At 57.0% G+C, this 16,653-nt stretch overlaps 2 protein-coding genes across 4 annotated transcripts in view; one reads left to right on the forward strand and one right to left on the reverse strand.

Annotated features, from left to right (window-relative positions):
- Nucleotides 1–7,463, forward strand: part of NAT10 (N-acetyltransferase 10) — a 37,292-nt gene extending 29,829 nt beyond the window's left edge. For 2 of the 3 annotated variants that reach the window (XM_032413890.1, XM_032413891.1), the window contains exons 22-29: nt 753–849; nt 932–1,042; nt 1,993–2,165; nt 2,644–2,763; nt 3,158–3,256; nt 3,629–3,702; nt 4,325–4,408; nt 6,660–7,463. In XM_032413890.1, the coding sequence (XP_032269781.1) occupies nt 753–849; nt 932–1,042; nt 1,993–2,165; nt 2,644–2,763; nt 3,158–3,256; nt 3,629–3,702; nt 4,325–4,408; nt 6,660–6,771 (870 nt within the window). In that variant the 3' untranslated portion in view covers nt 6,772–7,463. Of the gene's footprint in view, nt 1–752; nt 850–931; nt 1,043–1,992; nt 2,166–2,643; nt 2,764–3,157; nt 3,257–3,628; nt 4,087–4,324; nt 4,409–6,659 lie in introns of those variants that run through there. The other variant, XR_004300645.1, reaches the window with a different exon arrangement.
- A 5,271-nt stretch (nt 7,464–12,734) lies between these two features.
- ABTB2 (ankyrin repeat and BTB domain containing 2) overlaps nt 12,735–16,653 on the reverse strand; it is a 169,613-nt gene continuing 165,694 nt past the window's right edge. The window contains exons 15-17 of the mRNA XM_032413893.1: nt 14,991–15,059; nt 14,269–14,382; nt 12,735–12,999 (exon numbers count right to left, since the gene is read on the reverse strand). Of these exons, the coding sequence (XP_032269784.1) occupies nt 12,802–12,999; nt 14,269–14,382; nt 14,991–15,059 (381 nt within the window). The 3' untranslated portion in view covers nt 12,735–12,801. The remainder of the gene's footprint in view (nt 13,000–14,268; nt 14,383–14,990; nt 15,060–16,653) is intronic.

Raw genomic sequence — 16,653 nt, forward strand, 5'->3', positions numbered from 1 at the left:
GCGAAGACTGCTGGGTGTTCGGTTGCTTCCATGTGGGCACAGAGCAGCTCCCAGATGGGCTGGGTCCTTGTTGGTTTTGGTTGAGGCTGGGCTATAAGTTTGCTGGTCAGTGGCAAGGAGGGTGCAGAGCATTGAGCTCAGTGTAGACTGTGGTTTATTGCTGTGCTTCTGTACGCCGCTCATTTGTGACGTGGTGTGGGTGTTTTGTTCTGTGAATGCTCTTTGTCGAAATCCATTAGATATTTCTATGGTGTGGGGTCTTGTGGTTGTTATATAATAAAAATTTAAAAACCTGTACCCACTATTTGAGCACCTAAAGAAGCTTGCATTTGTAAGCTGATTGCCAGTATGGGAATTCTAGGTTTGGGGCCCGGAGTTTTGTTGTCAGGTTCCAAAACATGTGGATCGGATCACGTGGAATTGAAGCTGTAATGACTCTGAGTTCAGAACCTGTTCTGATGTGTGCAAGTGGCTCACTTCCGTGGGTCCGGAGCAGCCCACGTGCTCGGACGATCTGAACCGCCCTGCTCCTCCGTGGTGGCTGGCACCTGCTGCGAAGTCACAGAACCAAGTGGCCTCTGACAGCTGTGGGGAAGGTGCAGGCCATGCGCGGAGGGCCCTCTCCCAGCTGGGAGGAAAGAAAGGCCCAGGGAGGCACCGCATCTTCCCGCCCTGTCCGCTTGCCCTTCACCAATGACAGGTGCTTCAAAAAAGGGTGCTCTTGGTGCCAAGCAGGCATTTGTGTTTCACAGAATGACCTGACTGGGGAACACTCGTGCATCATGCTGAAGACGCTGACTGATGAGGAGGAGGCTGACCGGGGAACGTGGCTCCCCGCCTTTTGGAAAGGTAAATTGGAGGGGAAGGGGGGCAGTGAGGTAGCAGGCCAGGGGCCCCCACACCTCTGACTGCGTGTGGTTGTACTCCACAGACTTCCGCAGGCGGTTCCTAGCCCTGCTGTCCTACCAGTTCAGCACCTTCTCTCCCCCGCTGGCTCTGAACATCATTCAGAACAAGAACATTGGGAAGCCGGCACAACCAGGTGAGCTGCGAGGGCCGGCGCGGAGGGCTGGTGGGGGCAGATCTTAGTATGTTTCGTGGGAGGAGGAGGTGAGGTGAGCGTGGTGGTCCGGGAAGAAGGCTGGCTTAGGAATTGAGGGACGGGTCCTAGGCCTGCATCTCCCACTGACTGCCACCCCACCCCCCAGCCCAGGCCCTGCTCTGCCTCAGGGGCACCAGCACCCATAGTACTTTCCATTTTTATAACAAAACTTTGGAGATATGATCTGACTTCAGATGTCAAATAGGGTCATACAGGTAGTTAATTATGGAACTTGATTTAAATCCTGTGAGCTAGGGTAACCAGCTCGGTTCTGAGGCTCAGTCTTCTCATTCATGACATTGTAATAAGAACATGCGCCCAACCTGATGTGGCTAACACATGGACAGTGCTTTGGGCATATAAATTGTTTGAATATCTAAAATGTTAAAAAGTGGATCCTTAGTATTAATAGCTGTAGGTTTTTTTCTGTTGCTCATTGTGTGTGTGTGTCCCTTTTTTTTTTTTTTGCCGATTATATTTTGATGGAAAAAGCTGTGTTCTTTGAACTGGGCAGAGCACACACTTTGTGAAGCTGGGTCCTGAGGAGAAGTGACACAGTGGGGAAGGAGTGTTTCCTTGGTCCGATGTGTTGGCATGGACCTCTGAGCAAGGGGTGCACCCCAGCCTTCCCCGCTCCCTGCGTGGCCTGGAGCTGCCTCCCCCTGTGCAGGACGAAGGTCAGGGCTGCCCAGGGCCGTGTGTTATGTCGGTGGGCAGGCGCTTTTAGGCGGCTCCTCTCCTGCTCTGGTTCAAGGCCCTGTGGAGGAGCAGCTGTGAGCGTGCCACCTGGGGACCAGTGTGTGTGTGATCTGGGAATCCCGTCAGACCTCGAGACCTGCCCTGACCTGCCCTGACCTGCCCTGACCTGCCTGGCTCTGTTGCATGTACAGCGCTGCGCCGGGAGGAACTGGAAGCCCTCTTCCTCTCCTATGACCTGAAGAGGCTGGAGATGTACTCACGGAACATGGTGGACTACCATCTCATCATGGACCTGATCCCGGCCATCTCCCGCATGTATTTCCTCCACCAGCTGGGGGACCTGTCCCTGTCTGCTGCCCAGTCAGTAGGTTATCTGCTGCTTGCGTGCTGGGTGTTGGCTGGGACGCTCGGGTGCAATTTTGTGCATTTAATTCCTTGCGGTTCTGATAGGTGGGTAGTGTTCTCCCCATTTTATGGGTGGGGACACTTGGACTCGGAAGTCAGTCCTGTGCCCCGCCATAGCGTGCAGAAGAGCTGCGGTCTGAACCCACGCCCTTCCCACCCCACCATGTCGCCTTGATTCTGACTTGAACTTAGCAGAGGTCAGGGACACCGTGAACTTCTTGTGTAGCTCTGAAGCAGCTCTTGTCAGGATAATGTTTGCGGAGTTCAGGAAGGGGGAGCATTTCTTGGTGGTTTCGATAATGGGATGAAAGAGAAGATGCCAGAAAAGTCCATAGTTCATACCACATAGCTGTGGCCAAAAGAGTGACTGGTTCTTGGTGCCATTTTAATGGGCAAGGGCCTGTCCTGGTGGCCACATCAGATTTTACATCCTCCAGGCTCTTCTCTTGGGAATTGGCCTACAGCATAAGTCTGTGGACCAGCTGGAAAAGGAGATCGAGCTGCCCGCAGGCCAGCTGATGGGGCTTTTCAACCGGATCATCCGCAAAGTTGTGAAGGTAGTATCCGCCAGGGGCAGGGTTTTGGTCAGTTTCAAATAATTTAACAGACTCACTCTCTGCCTTAAGATAAGTAGATGTAAATAGATGTTAACATTTCAATTCTTTCTCTCTCTCTCTCTCTCTCTCTCTCTCTCTCTCTCTCACACACACAGACACACACACACATCCACCCACCCCCACAAGGGCCGGGCTTCAGCTCTGTCCGTACTGTTCCCTGCCCCAGAGGCAACACTGTGAGGAATTTGCTGTCTTTCTAAAAGTCTGTGTTCTTGTCCTCTTACGGTGAATGTGCGCACTCTGTGCTCCGGGAAGCGGGTGCCGAGTGACTTGGGGGCGAGGGGCTGGGACTTTGCCTCGACTTCATCTTCCACTCCCGCCTGTGGTCTTGCAGCTGTTCAGCGAGGTGCAGGAACGGGCCATCGAGGAGCAGATGGCGGCAGTGAAGGACGTGGTTATGGAGCCCACTGTGAAGACCCTCAGTGATGAGCTGGTACGTTCCCGCTGAAGGCCTGGCGCCGCCGGTCCTGCACCCTTTCCCCTGGAGGAGGGGTGCCCAGCCCTGACCCCCGCCGGCCGAGGCTCTGTAGGCGGAGCCCTCGCGAGCTCCCTGCGTCTCCCATGTGCGAGCCCCATTGCGTGCATGTGTGCGTGCACGCTCTCCGGCAGCAGCTGCTGACAACTTCTTGTTCGTCCTTTTGGACTTTTCCTAATGCACATTTTATATTCCTGTGTCTTTGGTAAGAGCTGCTGCTGATGGCGGGCATGTGTGCTGGTCACGTTGACATTCTGCCCCCTCCCCTTTTTCTGTGCTTCGTCCTCGGCTTGCCTCTGACCGACTCTGTCTCCGGGCCTTTGACTGCAGGATGAGGCAGCGAAGGAATTCCAGGAGAAACACAAGAAAGAAGTGGGGAAGCTGAAGAACATGGACCTCTCTCAGTAAGGCCTCTGCGTGGCTTGGGAGCGAAGGCTCTGCCTTGGCCGTCAGGACCCTCAGGACCTGTCTGCGGGCCTCTTCTGACCCCCTTCTGGGTGCCGTGGCAGCCTTGCATGGCATCCTTCTAGAAGCACTCACAGCGGAAAGCTTCCTCCTTCACTATTTGCAGAATTTGGGAGGATTTTCCCTCAGGCCCCTCAGGGAAGGGGGGGATGCTGATTGATGAGCATCACTTTTAATGGCCGCTTTGTGTTTGGCTTTTGCATGTGAATTTGTTTGAAGAAAGGATTCTGCTGCCTAAAGCACAAAACCCCATGCTGTGGAACCCTCTGTGTAGTAGGACTCTTGGTCCCCTTCCAGCTCCAGCCGTAAGGGTGCTGCTGGAGGTGGGCGTAAGCGACTCGGGGGCGACAGGAGGCTCCCCTGGGGGGCGGTGAGTGGGAGTGGGACTCCTGCAGGCCTGGCGGCCCCCGTTGCTGCAGCGGAGCTCAGCTCTCCGTCCGGGTCCTGCTGCACTCGCGGCCCCTTCCTCTGCCGCTCACACGGGCACAGCACGCTGCGTCTGACGAGGCTGTCGTCTGCTGCCTTCTTTTAAGCCGGCTTTGACATTTCCCTTTTTTTTAGATACATAATCCGTGGGGATGACGAAGAATGGAATGAAGTTTTGAACAAAGCTGGGCAGAATGCCTCCATCGTCAGCCTGAAGAGGTGAGGTGGGCCCCACGACCTCTGACCGGAGAGGCTTTGTGGCTTCTGTGCTTCCTAGTGACTTTCACTAGGACATGGGGCCCGAGGCAAAAGCTCTGAGGGACAAGTCACTGCTCTTTCCTTGGAGGGTCGCAGCTTTGGTGTCCTCTGTCCTGCAGATGAGGCGGGCCGTGGGGCTGCTGTGCGCTTCGGTGCAGTGTCCCATTCCCCTCAGAACAACGGCGGTGGCTTTTAGTACCAGCGCCGCTTTAAAGATGAAGTGACCTAGGCTGGAGGGGGTTCGGTGACTTTCCGAGGAGCATCCAGCCAGTAGGAGGGGGCGCCGGGATGGGGACCAGCTGTGTCCATTGTGAGGACTGGAGTTTGACCTCTGCGTCGAGGGTTCTCCAAGGCTCAGGGCTTAGAGTTCCTTAGCGTCATAAAAATTGAGGGCCCCCAAAGGCCTTTTGTTTATGTGGGTTGTATTTTTTGAGATTTCCAATATTAGAAATGAAAAACAGAAAAAAGTATTCATCCAAAATTAACAGTCATGGATTTGTTATTGATTTGTTGTTTTAAAAACTCCCCCCCACTCCCCCCAAAAAATCTTAGAGTGGCACTCTTTTACATTTTGCAAATCGGTACTCTCTGGCTTAATGGAAGGCAGCTGGCTTATCTTCCGCATTCAGTCTGGTGTCACCACACACCTCACAGCCGCGGAAGGCCGGTCAGCTGTGAGAGGACAAAAGGGAAAGGCAAACGGTGTATTTATGTCATTAGGAAACTAGTTTCTGCCTTGGGGCCCACCTGGAAGGTCCGGGGGATCCCAGGAGTCCGTGGACCCCGCTTTGAAAACCATCCCCTCCGGCTGCTCTCCCGCAGAGGGGAGCATTTGTAGACAATGGCTCCTGGGGCCAGAACCTTCATCAGCGTTCCCTCGGGAAGAGAATGAGGTTTCCCCTGCCCTGGGCCTCTGGAGGTGAACTTCCATATCTGGTTTGGGGTTAATAGGGAGGGGAGTTCTTGGCATTGCCATAGGACAGGGTCCCTTAGAGGATGTGCTCGGAAAGACAAGTCTTGTGACTCTAGCAACTGTAGATCCCAGAAATGCCAGTGTTGTCTTCCACAGTCTCTGTAAGTTACCGTGGCATTTTGAAGGTTCCAGCATTGATGCCAGCCTTACTCCCCAGATGCTCTCAGATGTGGCACAAGAGCCCACTGTCAGTGTGTCCTAGTTTCTGGTTTGGACAATAAGGCAGATGCGGCACAGGGCCCACGACGGCTCCAGCCTTGAGCGTGGGGCTTTGACCGCAACAAAAGGCCGGGGCATGTGCTGGTGTGGGGACGGCTGGTTCCTCCCTCCTCAGAGGTCGGCTTGGCCTGCCGTTTGTTTGGCTGTTACTGCTGCTGAGGAGCCTCCTGAATTCCCTGACCTTTGTGGTACTTCAGGGCTCTGAGTAAATTGTACTCTTGGAGGTAAAAAAGCAAGGCCTCACCTCAAAGAATAGGATGATAGACACCAGTGTTTTGTTTTTTTCCCCCAGAGGTCACTTCATTCAGATGATGTTAGTGGTTTGTGGATAGAACTGTTCGTTCTCTCCTCGTAGGGAGGTGTTTGTTTCCAGGGCAAGATGCCACTAGAGAGGATCTTTAAGCTGTAAGGGGAAGGAAGGTGGCCATTTGCTGAGTGACTCCAGTAGTGACCTCTCAGGCTCCTGCTGGCCAGCCGAGATGTGTAACCTGATTACTGCTCTTTAGGTTTCCCTCTCATTCAGGAAAAAGAAAATAATGCCACATCACAAAGTATTATAAGGTTTTCCTGGGAGTCTCCTGCTTTGTATTGGAGACTCTCCTCAGGGTCCTTGGGATAATATGTCTGCTTTCCTGGGTAATCCTGAGTGGTGAGCGGTGGGAGGGAATCCTCCTGTGACTCCTGAGATTTTCCTTGAGGTCTCAGGAGTGGGGAATGAACAGCACTCCAAAGAGAACTGTGGTTTCAGGTGGTAAGAGAGAGATTTGTTCCTCTGTCCAAGGAAGAGCCCGGTCGGGGCAGGAACTGGGTCGGCATGTCTCCCCAGCCCAGTGCCTGGCATGCGGATAGGCTTGCAGAGAACGTTTGTGTCTAAGGTCATTAATGTTTCCGAAGGTGGAAACCCTTTTGGACAAAGCAAAGTGAGCCTAAAGCAGAGCAGTCTGAAAGATGGTACAGATCTGCATATTTCATTTTCTTTCTCTTTCTACTCGTGGTTTTTCTGTTTTCTTTTTTCTCCAGTGACAAGAAAAGGAAGCTGGAAGCCAAACAAGATCCCAAACAGAACAAAAAGTTGAAGAAAAACAGAGACCTGAAGAACAAAAAAGATCTGAAACTGAAGCGGAAGAAATAGGAGCATGGGCATCAGCGGCTGACGTGTACGGAGAGCCCCCCGACATCCCGAGCTGTCTCCGGCGGGGCCCGGCGGCGGCCTGGATTGTTGAAAGCAACAGGGGCCCCCGCCAGACCCGGAAGCCGGCCAGGACTTCAGTCCATGGGCTGAGCTTGGCTTAAGGAACGCGACAGTTGGGCAAACCTCTGGCACTGCCGAGGGCCTGTCTCCCCTCCCGCACTCCCGGCCTTCTTCCCCCCATAAGTTCCTGTTTTGCTCTGGGCCCAGCTCTGTTAGCGCCTTCTCACGTGTGTGGAAGCCACGCTGACTCTTTCCCGTCTCAGGATTAAACATGCAGCTTTCTGGTGACGCGCAGGAGGCCACTATTGGAGCCCTGGGCCTCTCGTCGTGGCCTTGGCCGGACACCCTGAGGCCCAGGGCAGTGGCGGTGCCGCTCTCACCAGGTGGCTGTGGCAGGTCACTGTTCGGCGCCCTGGGCTTTGCTCTGCCGTAAACCATCCTGCTCCTGGCTCCACAGGCCTGCGGCCCCGTGTCCCAGAAAAGCCTGAGCTCTTAACTTAAGAATAGGACCTTGAGTCCCCCAAATCTGTTATTTCATCTATTTGGGAAGAAATGTTGGGCGAGACCCTTTTGCTAGCAGGGGTGAGGGAGGGATAGAGAACCTATTTTTAATAAATAACAAGCTAGAAAGAGCAACTGCCTCTGGGTGGTCATTGACTCCACGAGGGTGGAAGTTGCCCCTCTGCCTGTTTCTTCTTGCGGATCTTGGCTGCCGGGTAGAATCTGGAAGGTGTTGGTGCCAAGGCCAAGGGGAGGCAGTGGCCATGCTTAACCAACCCGCCTGTGGGAGAGGTGGCCGGCCCCACCGTGCTCGCTGTGGTCCTTCTGAGGGACAGGCTGTGGCAGCTGGAGGCTAGCTAGCCGGGCTTTCCCCCCACATTCCTCTCAGGAGACAGGAGCTGGGGACAGAAATTATGTGGTGGCTTCACACAAACTTTGGTATGTGTGTTTGATGGTATCCCTTTGTGGTTCCCAATCCAGCACTGTGTTACTAAGCCTTGAGCCTGAGGGGCCTCTGCCGGTTTCCGTAGGATTGTTCCTTATCCCTGATCCTGGTACAAGCACAGCTCAAGGTGGAAGTCAGCTCAGTTGTGCTCTTGTTCTGATCTGCTGTTTCCCGGTGCCACGCGTGGGAGCTGAGGGCAGTCCTGCACAGCTCCCTGGCTGCATCAGTCTTCAGCTTCCATGCTCGCTCTTCTTTTTATCTGGAAGATTCACATGGAGGCCTTGGTTACTGACGTTCCTCGGTTTTTCATAGAATTTAAAAGGACTGGTCTTCCATGAGTCCAAAGACCCTTTCTTCCGCCATGATGTGTAATCCAGGTTCCAAGAAGTCTGACACATGGCAGGGAAGGAAGGGGAGCTTCTGGACCAAAGAGGATTAAAGGCATACTGCCCAGGACTCACACGCACAGCAAGGAGAGCAGATTCTGCCTGGACTAGGGACCCCTGCACCTTGTCTACACAGGCCTCGGGGCCTTTCGTCTCCTGGATCTAGAGGTTCCTGCCCGCAGACCCCCTGTCAGGTCTGCAGGAAGGTTTGCTGAGAGGGGCAATGAGACTAATTTTTGATCTGCTTTTTTCAGGTGAGTGCCTGAGCCTATCTTTCAAAGAGGATTTTGTTAGGAGAGAAGCTTAAAAGCAAAGTCAGAATCCCAAATGGTCACAGCTGGATGGTTTCTTAAAGCTGTCCAGCCATGTCATCCCACGGGGAGGAGGGCCTGGCCCTTGCGCTTTCGTGGCCTCTCCAGCCCCGAAGCCTGGCCTGTGCTCTGCTCCGGGATGCAGGGAGGAGGCGCCCTGAAGCCAGGCCTCTCAACCCTGCTCTGCCCCGAGTCTCCCTGTGACCTGGGGCACGCCACTCACCTGCACCTGCTGTCCAGGTCGACATGTGTGAGATGCAGGTGGCAATGGTCGCTCCCACCTCCTGGGCCGTCGGAGGAGTGAGTGGAGCTGAGTATGGGGAGCGGACCACGGTGCCTGGGGTGCGGCAAGGGCTCCAGAAATCTGTGTGTCATGGGGCCCGCGTCTGCATAACCAGGGGAGCTGTTCGTGACACAAGCGCTAGGAGTAAGACCGGCTTGTTCTAAAGCCACAGGCTGAGCTGAAGAGTCCCACTGGGGCAGTGAGAAGATGCACCTGGTGGTCAGACCTGTCGGGCTGTCGGCTTCCAACAAGGTTGTCCCTCATCTCTCTGAGGCCGCCTTCCCCTCCACACGCAAAGAGGAAGCTACATTTGCCTACTGTCTACAGTCCCGGCCCTTTTCCTGGCAAAGCGTACGTTCTTAAACAGGTCTCTGCACTTCGGGGTAGTGATCTTGCGTTCTCCGAACCTGACAAAGCACACCTCCCCCAGACCTCGCCATCTGGCCCCCAGACAGAGTGACATCTGTAAAGCTAGGCTGTCTCGGGAAATGTCACTGGCGAAATGAATTCAGAAAGGCTGCCTATGAATGCTGTCACCCGGACGGGAAGGGGCTCAAGAAGCCTGAACAAAGAAGATGCCTAAATGGGCTCCATCCCCCTGAGCGGGGACGGGGTTCCCGCCGGCCTGCTCCAGGGCTTCACCGCTCATCTGGCCCCTGCCGCCCCAGAGGACTCGAGTGGCCAGGAGTTGGACACAAAGGGCTGTGGAGGCTGGGGGAGGGGAGGAAATAAGTGACCGCCACCTTGGAAAAATGTAGACTCATTATCTGAGGGCCATTACCCAGCCGCCAGCTCGCAGGCCTCAGTGGGCGGGTCAGGCCTCAGCCTGGGGGGAGGGGAGGGAGGGGATGCCCCGTTCTGTGGGCAGCTGGTTAAAGGGGAAAGGTGTGGATTCGGGTGGCGCTGGTGGAAGGCCCAGGGCTGTCCTGTGGTGCTGTAGGTGGTTCAGCTGAGAACGTTGCCGTGGTCCTGGTGTCTGGCTGGCACTGGGAAACCAGCAGAGAGCAAAGTTAAGGGGAAGGAGGAACGGGGGCAGGAAGGCAGGCGACCCTCCTGTCTGGAGAGGGTTTCCTCTGGGGACAAGGCCCAGGCTCAGCTGCTGCCGCTGCCTGCAGGGCGGCTGTGGGAGACTGAAGTCCCTCTGGTACAGAACTTGCTTTCAGCCCCTTGTTTCCCTGGGACTCCTGCGAAGGCCAAGTTCACTCCTGCCTTTGGCTGCTGAGAGCCTGAAGTGGGCAGCTGGAGGAGAACTGGACCCCGTGCTCTGGAGCAGTGGCCCTGAGGAGGAGACCCAGCCACCAGGGATAAGGTAAGGTGACCAAACACCTCCACTTCTCTTCTAGTCCCCCTAGCCCCCTTGGAAGAATCTGATTTTTTTCTAATTATTTGTTAGGTAGGCTCCATGCCCAGTAACGTGGGGCTTGAACCCACGACCCTGCGATCAGCAGTCAGACACTTAACTGAGCCACCCAGGCGCCCCTCTATTACTGAAATGCTTTCTTAGTGTGTTCTGCTCCACAGAGGCTCAAAGAGGTCCCAGCCCTGCCTTACGTAAGATTGCCTTCCTTTTCGCCTGCCCCGCAAAAGAGAAAACAGCTAAGCTCTCGAGGTACTTGGCTGAGGCATGTGCTACAGGGGGCACAAGGAGAGGGGGGAGAGGCTTGTGGGGAGGGTGGACACAGACCCCTGAAGGGTAGCCACTGCAGACGGCAACAGCCCCCTGAACCAACCTCCCAGGGGCGTCCGCCCAGGATGGTGCCGAGCCTTGCGCCTCCTCCCTGTGGCCCCCAGAGGGCGCCAAGCTGCCGGGCCTGGGCCCCGCCCCACAAAGCTGGGCATTGGACCTTTCCTGGACTGACCCCAACTACCACCCTGAGGTCTTCATGTTGTCCCCCAGCTTCTGAGTTCTGGCCTCTGTTACCGAACCACAGCCGCTTGGGCCAGTGTTTCTAGTGACCGGCCTCAGGTAGCAAACACTTAAAAAACCTTTATTTCTGCCTGGGTGTTGTACCTAAAACAAACTAGAACTGGTCCCAGAAGACCCTTGGGCCCAAGTCACCAGCTCACTGTCCTCTCTCCATTCCCAGGTGGCACAGACCAGCTTGGGCTCAGCTGGGCCGGAGGCAGCAGCCGCCCACCTCGCCGGGCCTCACAAGGGTTTGCAGACAACCGTTATGACAACCCCAATGGTAGTTCCCACGTGAGGGCGCTGGGGGTGGCCTGGGCTCAGGGAAGATCAGAAAAGCCCGACAGCCATCTTACTCCTGGCAGGGGGCTCCCGTCCCTGCACACAAACACCTTTTCTGTCCTTGTAAATGGCACCTAAGTGTTTAACAAACAGAGGAGAAGGATTTTATATCTTCAGCTACCTTGTTTGACAGGGGTAGGGTGGGGGTGTGTGTGTGTATGTATATGTATATGTATGTAGGGGGAGTCCTAACCCAGCTTGGGGCTGGAGGCCTGAGTAACCAGGGAATTAGCCCTGGGTTCTCTTCCCCAGCTCTGAGCGACTCTCTAGCAGGAGTGACAAGGCCAAGGTCATTGTTAACAAGTGTTTATTGTTAATAAAACCCTGGTACATTTACAATAAGTGACATTAATGTACAGTTACAGTATCATACAATATTACAGCAATAAAATAACGCCTATTCCTTTGTACATCCAGCTCAAGCAGCTAGTCAAAAATATTTTCCAAGATTGCAAGCCCCTGGGGGCTTTTCAAGGTAACCAAAGTGACACCTCCTGAAGTGCCCAGGGCTCTTGGTGAATAAATAGTTTCTAAGGTGCAGCCAGACAGCCCGAAGATGGCGACACCCAGAACAAGCTGTCCGGATGCCACCCCAGTGTCTGGTCCGTAAATACGACAGGCGTCAGGCCCGCGGCTGGCAGGACAGGAGCCGTGGCAGGTCCTCTGCTCCCCCCACCGCCCCACCCCTTCCACCCCCGGACCCGCAGTTCCCATGAGACGTGCCCTGCTCTAGAGACCCAGCCAGGGCAACACGGAGGGGTCTGCTTCCTGAGCCCCCAGAGGCAGCCTAACTCTAGGCTTGGGGTTTCAGGATTGGCCTCTAAAAGCAGCAGGAACAAAAGCTGAGGCCAGCAGACTCATCCGCTGTACCCTGTGCACCCCCATGCCGCCCCTGGCTCAGCCTGGAAGTCCGAGGGCGTCACCTGGGGGAACCGCCTTCTCACACTAACAGAGCAGGGGTGTGCTCCCCCAAAGGAGGGCCTCTGTAGGCCTAGATACCAAAGAAAATAGGGCTGTAAGTGACCCTCTGGGCAGGGATCTTCAGGCCCTTGGAGGCTCACATCACAAAGGCCTAGCCTTGGGGAAGAAGTTCAAGGATTTGGGCAGCCTTTCTGATGTGACCTTGAGGAAAAATACCAGTTTCGGCATGAAGTGGCCTGGGGCCCAGAGTGTAAGTTCTCTACCTTCATCAGGATGCCCATACCCCCAGGGGTCCCAGCTGGGACAGCCTGAGCTTGGGGAGGCCTGGGGATTGTGGGTGGTCAGAGCCTGGAATGAATGGTCAGAAGCTATTTCAAGCAGGGGTGAATCAGGATCAACCCTAGACCTCCAGGAGAGGAAAAGGGGCACACGAGGGTGAGTGCACCGTGGCCCTCAAGGTGCAAACAGTATGGGGGTGGGGGCAAGGGCCACCTTTTGGCCTTGTCTGCCCATCACTCGTCAAGCAAACCACCCTGGGGCAGAGGGGTTGACAGTGGGGGCGCCCAGTGACAGGGGGCTCAGAGCACATCAGCCTACCCAAGGACCGATTAACACCGGAGAGGGTGTCTGCAGAATGAGGGGTAAACTGAGTCCCATGAGCCTGGCTCCAAAGAGGCCTACAACCAGTGCCCCCACCCCCGCAGCGGGGCTCCGACCCATCCACAGGCCCCAGGTATGTACTTGTTCAGACGCCCCTGGAAGCACTTGCTCCCAGCCTTTCACGCGTGCCCCGCCCCCCCCCCCCGGGGTGCCTAGAGTCGGAGCCCCGGCCCAGAGGCGGCAGGCTATGGCGCCCTGCTGCGTCCCTGCCGCCCTCAGACCCGAGAGGTGATGTAGACAGAGTGCACGCGCTCGGCCAGGGTGCTCTGCAGCTCCCGCAGGGGGTCCAGACCCTGCACCTTGCTGTTGCGGCTGTAGATGAGCTGCCGGAAGGAGTCCTGCTCGAGCAGGGCCTTCATGTGCTTGAGGAAGAAGCCTTCGCAGAACAGGGCCAGTTCAGGGGCGTTGTGGATCTGTGGGGGGCGGGGGGGAGTGAGCGCCACGGCCTTCGCACAGCCCCACCGGAAACTGCACACCTCCCCACCCCACCCCCAGATCTCACCCAGGGGCCAAGGGCCTTCCCCTTATCTGGATTTCTTCCATAATTCTCTCCTCCAGATGGGACTATTGCGGGTTCAAATCCCAGCTGTGCCACCAGGAACATCACTGTCTTGGCCCCATCATTTTCTTTGCCTACTTCCCGCTGCTGCCATTACTGAATGGCAGGCACCCTTGTTGGCTTGAAGCTCTCTTACCAATGCCCAGGACGGGGAGCCCAGCCCAAGCCGGGCACCTGAGCAGTTCACCCGGGAGATGCTCAGTAACGATTTTAACTCAACTATCAAGTGGCCACTCTGGGCCAGGCACTGGGCACCAAGTTCTGGGGGCCAGGTCTCTGCAGTGTGCTCTTAGAGCTGACGTTCTACTTTGGGGGAGACAGAGAAGCCAGAGAACCAAGTAAGGTCACAGCAGACAGTGGTCAGTGCTGTGAGGAAAGTGGCAGGGGCCTCATGGGAGAGGCCAGTGGAGTCGGCAGGCCTGCGCTTTCCTGGGGGAGGGCATGGTTATCGCCAGAGCCGTGGGGGACGTGTGAGCTAAGAAAGTCATGTGGAAGATGCGGGAGGGGTCCTGGGGGCCGGCCAGTGTGAGATTTAGGCTGCGGAGGAAGCTTCGTGGGAGGGAGACTTTAAGTAGAGGAGTGACATGGTCTTAACGCTTGTCAAAGAGCCTGGAGACCTCACGGTGACAGCCAAGCAGGGGGAGGCCGGGTCAATGTCATGGTCCGGAGAGGTGACGGTGGCTCGGGACAGGGTGGGCACAGTGGACATGGAAGAAAGTAGACAGATTGCTGGTGTGTTCACAGGGAGGGAGCCGGCCCAGATGGGGCAAATTAAGATATATGTAACTCCCAAGTTTTGAGCCCGAGCACCTAAGCAGATGGCTGTGCCGAGAGGGGGTAAGATTAAGGAGGGGGTAAGATTAAGGAGGACAGGTTGGGGGAAAAAATCAAGTAAGAACCTAAGGAAGTGATGTGACTCGGAGAAGCTCAGCCCTTTGGCCCAGGCCCCCCAGGCTGCGAAGCTCCCCTCCCGAGCTGCAGACTGCCCTGCTGAACAGCGGGGACCCCAAGCTACAGAGGGCATCACTAACCCCCCTCCACCCCTTGCACGGCCCCTCAGCCTGGCCCGGCACAGCCGCGGGACAGCGAGCCCATGGGAGGCGGCGGACGGCGCGGCACTCACCTTGGCGTACTTGTAGGTGTTCACGGCACTCTCCACGCTGAGGGTCTGAGAGCACAGGATCTCGCAGTGTCTCTGCAGGGCATCCAGCTGGAACAGGCTGGCAGCCGACAGCAGCTGGGGGGGGGCGCGGAGAGGAGGGGGAACGTGGCCTTGGATGCGGGCAGCAGGCCCATGGCCCAGGCATCAGGGAACAGAAAGCTGCTCCGTGCCGTGGGCCCTGGTTTCTCCTAACCCTTGGGGCCCTGCCCGCCTCCGCAGGTCAAGTCTGAGGACTGATTTCTTTCTGTTCTAGGTCACCGGGGTACTTGCTGGGACACTGGAAGGCACAGGACGGGGGACAGACACTGGATGGGATGCCTGAACTCAGAAGGTTTTCAACCCTGGGCTGCGCTCCTTGTCTCCCGGACCTACTAGCCCGGCGCCTGACCCTCAGGGGGTCGGTTTTCTAAGCAGTGAGGAGGTGAGGGGGAGGCTGGGCTGCCTTTGATCCTGCTGGGCCCATCATCCCTCCCCCCCCCCCCCCCCCGCCAAGGCCTGGCCCAGGAGGCAGATGGGCGAAAGGCCCTTCCTGTTACAGGAAGAGAAAGGACCAGCAGGGAATCAGGAGGTCCTGGAAGAGGCCACCTCCCCTCTCGGCTCTCCAGATGCCCTGTCCCTGAGTGCCAGCAGCTGGGCATGGGGCACACGGGCTCCCACCCCTCTCCCCAGCGCCGGGACCTCACCTCCAGGATGTCGGCGGCTGGGATGTCCATGGCTTCTGTCCCTCCGTAGTACAGATACTGCATCATCATCTGCGGCGAGAAGAGACCCCGTGTGAACACCAAACTGACCCACAGGTCCTGTGTCCTTATCTGCCTCCAGCAGAGTGCCGCTCTCCACCCTGGGCCTGGCTGAGCCCTCCATCCTTCCGCAGGTGGACGCGCGCACGTCCCCCAACTCCCTGAGGCTACTCTTTGTGTCTGTGCAGTTTCTAGAAGTCAGCCCCGAGATTCTACCTCCTGGTCGACTGCGTGTAGGACAGGCCTCCTTCCATGGGGTGGCTCCACTCCGATCCTCAGGACAGCCCAGTGAGCCCAGAAAGGTACTATTCACAGATGGGGAAACTGAGGCCCAGGGTAGGGGAAGGCAGCATGGCTCGAGTCACTTGGGTCTCCTGATTCCCACACCAGACCCCTAGGTGGCACGCTGCACATTTCTCTTACCTACATTCTAAATATGGGCCCGGGATGGGGGGGGCTGCCCTCAGAAGCTGCTTCCAGCTTTCCCGTCTGTGCTGGGACTCCAATGTGGAGGTGAGAGCCAGACCCTGTCTCCCCGCTGGATTTGTTCCCTTGGACGGCAAGCGGAGAGCTGGGGTCGGGATCTGCTCCAGGGGTCACCTCGCCCCCCGGCCCAGACCTGCCTGGGGCTTCTGGGAACAGAGGGTCCGGGACATCAAATGAGGTGGTCCAGGAGTGGGGAATGACATTTAATTTTGTTGAGGTCTAAGTTACGAACTCTGCCATCACACTGGAGGCTGGGAAGTTCCCCGCTGGAAAAAGAGAAGCGGTTTGCACTGGTTGGCTGAAGAATAGCCCCAGCAAGGAGCTGGCAAGTGTGTAAGTAAACACGGCTCCAGCCGGCACAGTTGGCCTCTGCTAGCAGTGGCCCCTGGGCTGGAAGAGGCACCAAAGGGTCTAGGGAAGGAGCCCAGCTCCGGGGAACAGGAGTGCGGAGATGGGCCTGGCCAGTCTGTCCAGGCCCAAGGTCGGTGCCCGAGACCGCCATCCCTCCCCTCCCCCCCAGAGACGTGGGGAACCCACAGGCCTTCTGCAGCCCCTGCTGGAACACGCGGTGTGCTCCGTGTGTCTGTCCCTCCAGGAGGCGTGTGCCTCGGCGGACCCCAGGCCTGGGTTCTTCTGCCCACCCCCCTGCTCCCCGGGGCCTGGGCTCCGAGCTGTTCAGGACCGCACCACAGGACAGCCCTGGATGAGCTGGGGCAAAAGCCCCTGGCCCAGGGCTGGGAGTGGAGTGGCGGGTGGGCAGGAGCTCCCAGGATTGGAGGCTAAGAGATGGCCTCAGGGAAGCCCCTCAGCAAGAGGGGATGCAGAGGTGTGGGCAGCAACCTGCAGCTCCCCTTCCCAGCGTCCGCCTTTCAGGAGCTGGTTCGGACAAGGCGCAGCCAGCTGTGGCCCGTGGAGCTCCCTGAGGTCACTTGAATGCATATTAGTCCATGGAAGTCAGACCAGAACTGCTCCCTTGCACTTGCTGAGGGAGCTGGGTGGCCGGCAGGCCGGGTAGATGGGCTTTGCCCAGCCCGGCAGCCCCCAGGCAGGACGGGGGTCATGTGGCTCCCAGCAGGCTGCCCGCGGCTCTGGGAAAGGCCTGGGGAAGGTTCAGCTGCAG

The sequence above is a fragment of the Phoca vitulina genome, unplaced genomic scaffold (genome assembly GCF_004348235.1).
Source record: "Phoca vitulina isolate PV1807 unplaced genomic scaffold, GSC_HSeal_1.0 scaffold16, whole genome shotgun sequence".
NCBI lineage: Eukaryota > Metazoa > Chordata > Mammalia > Carnivora > Phocidae > Phoca > Phoca vitulina.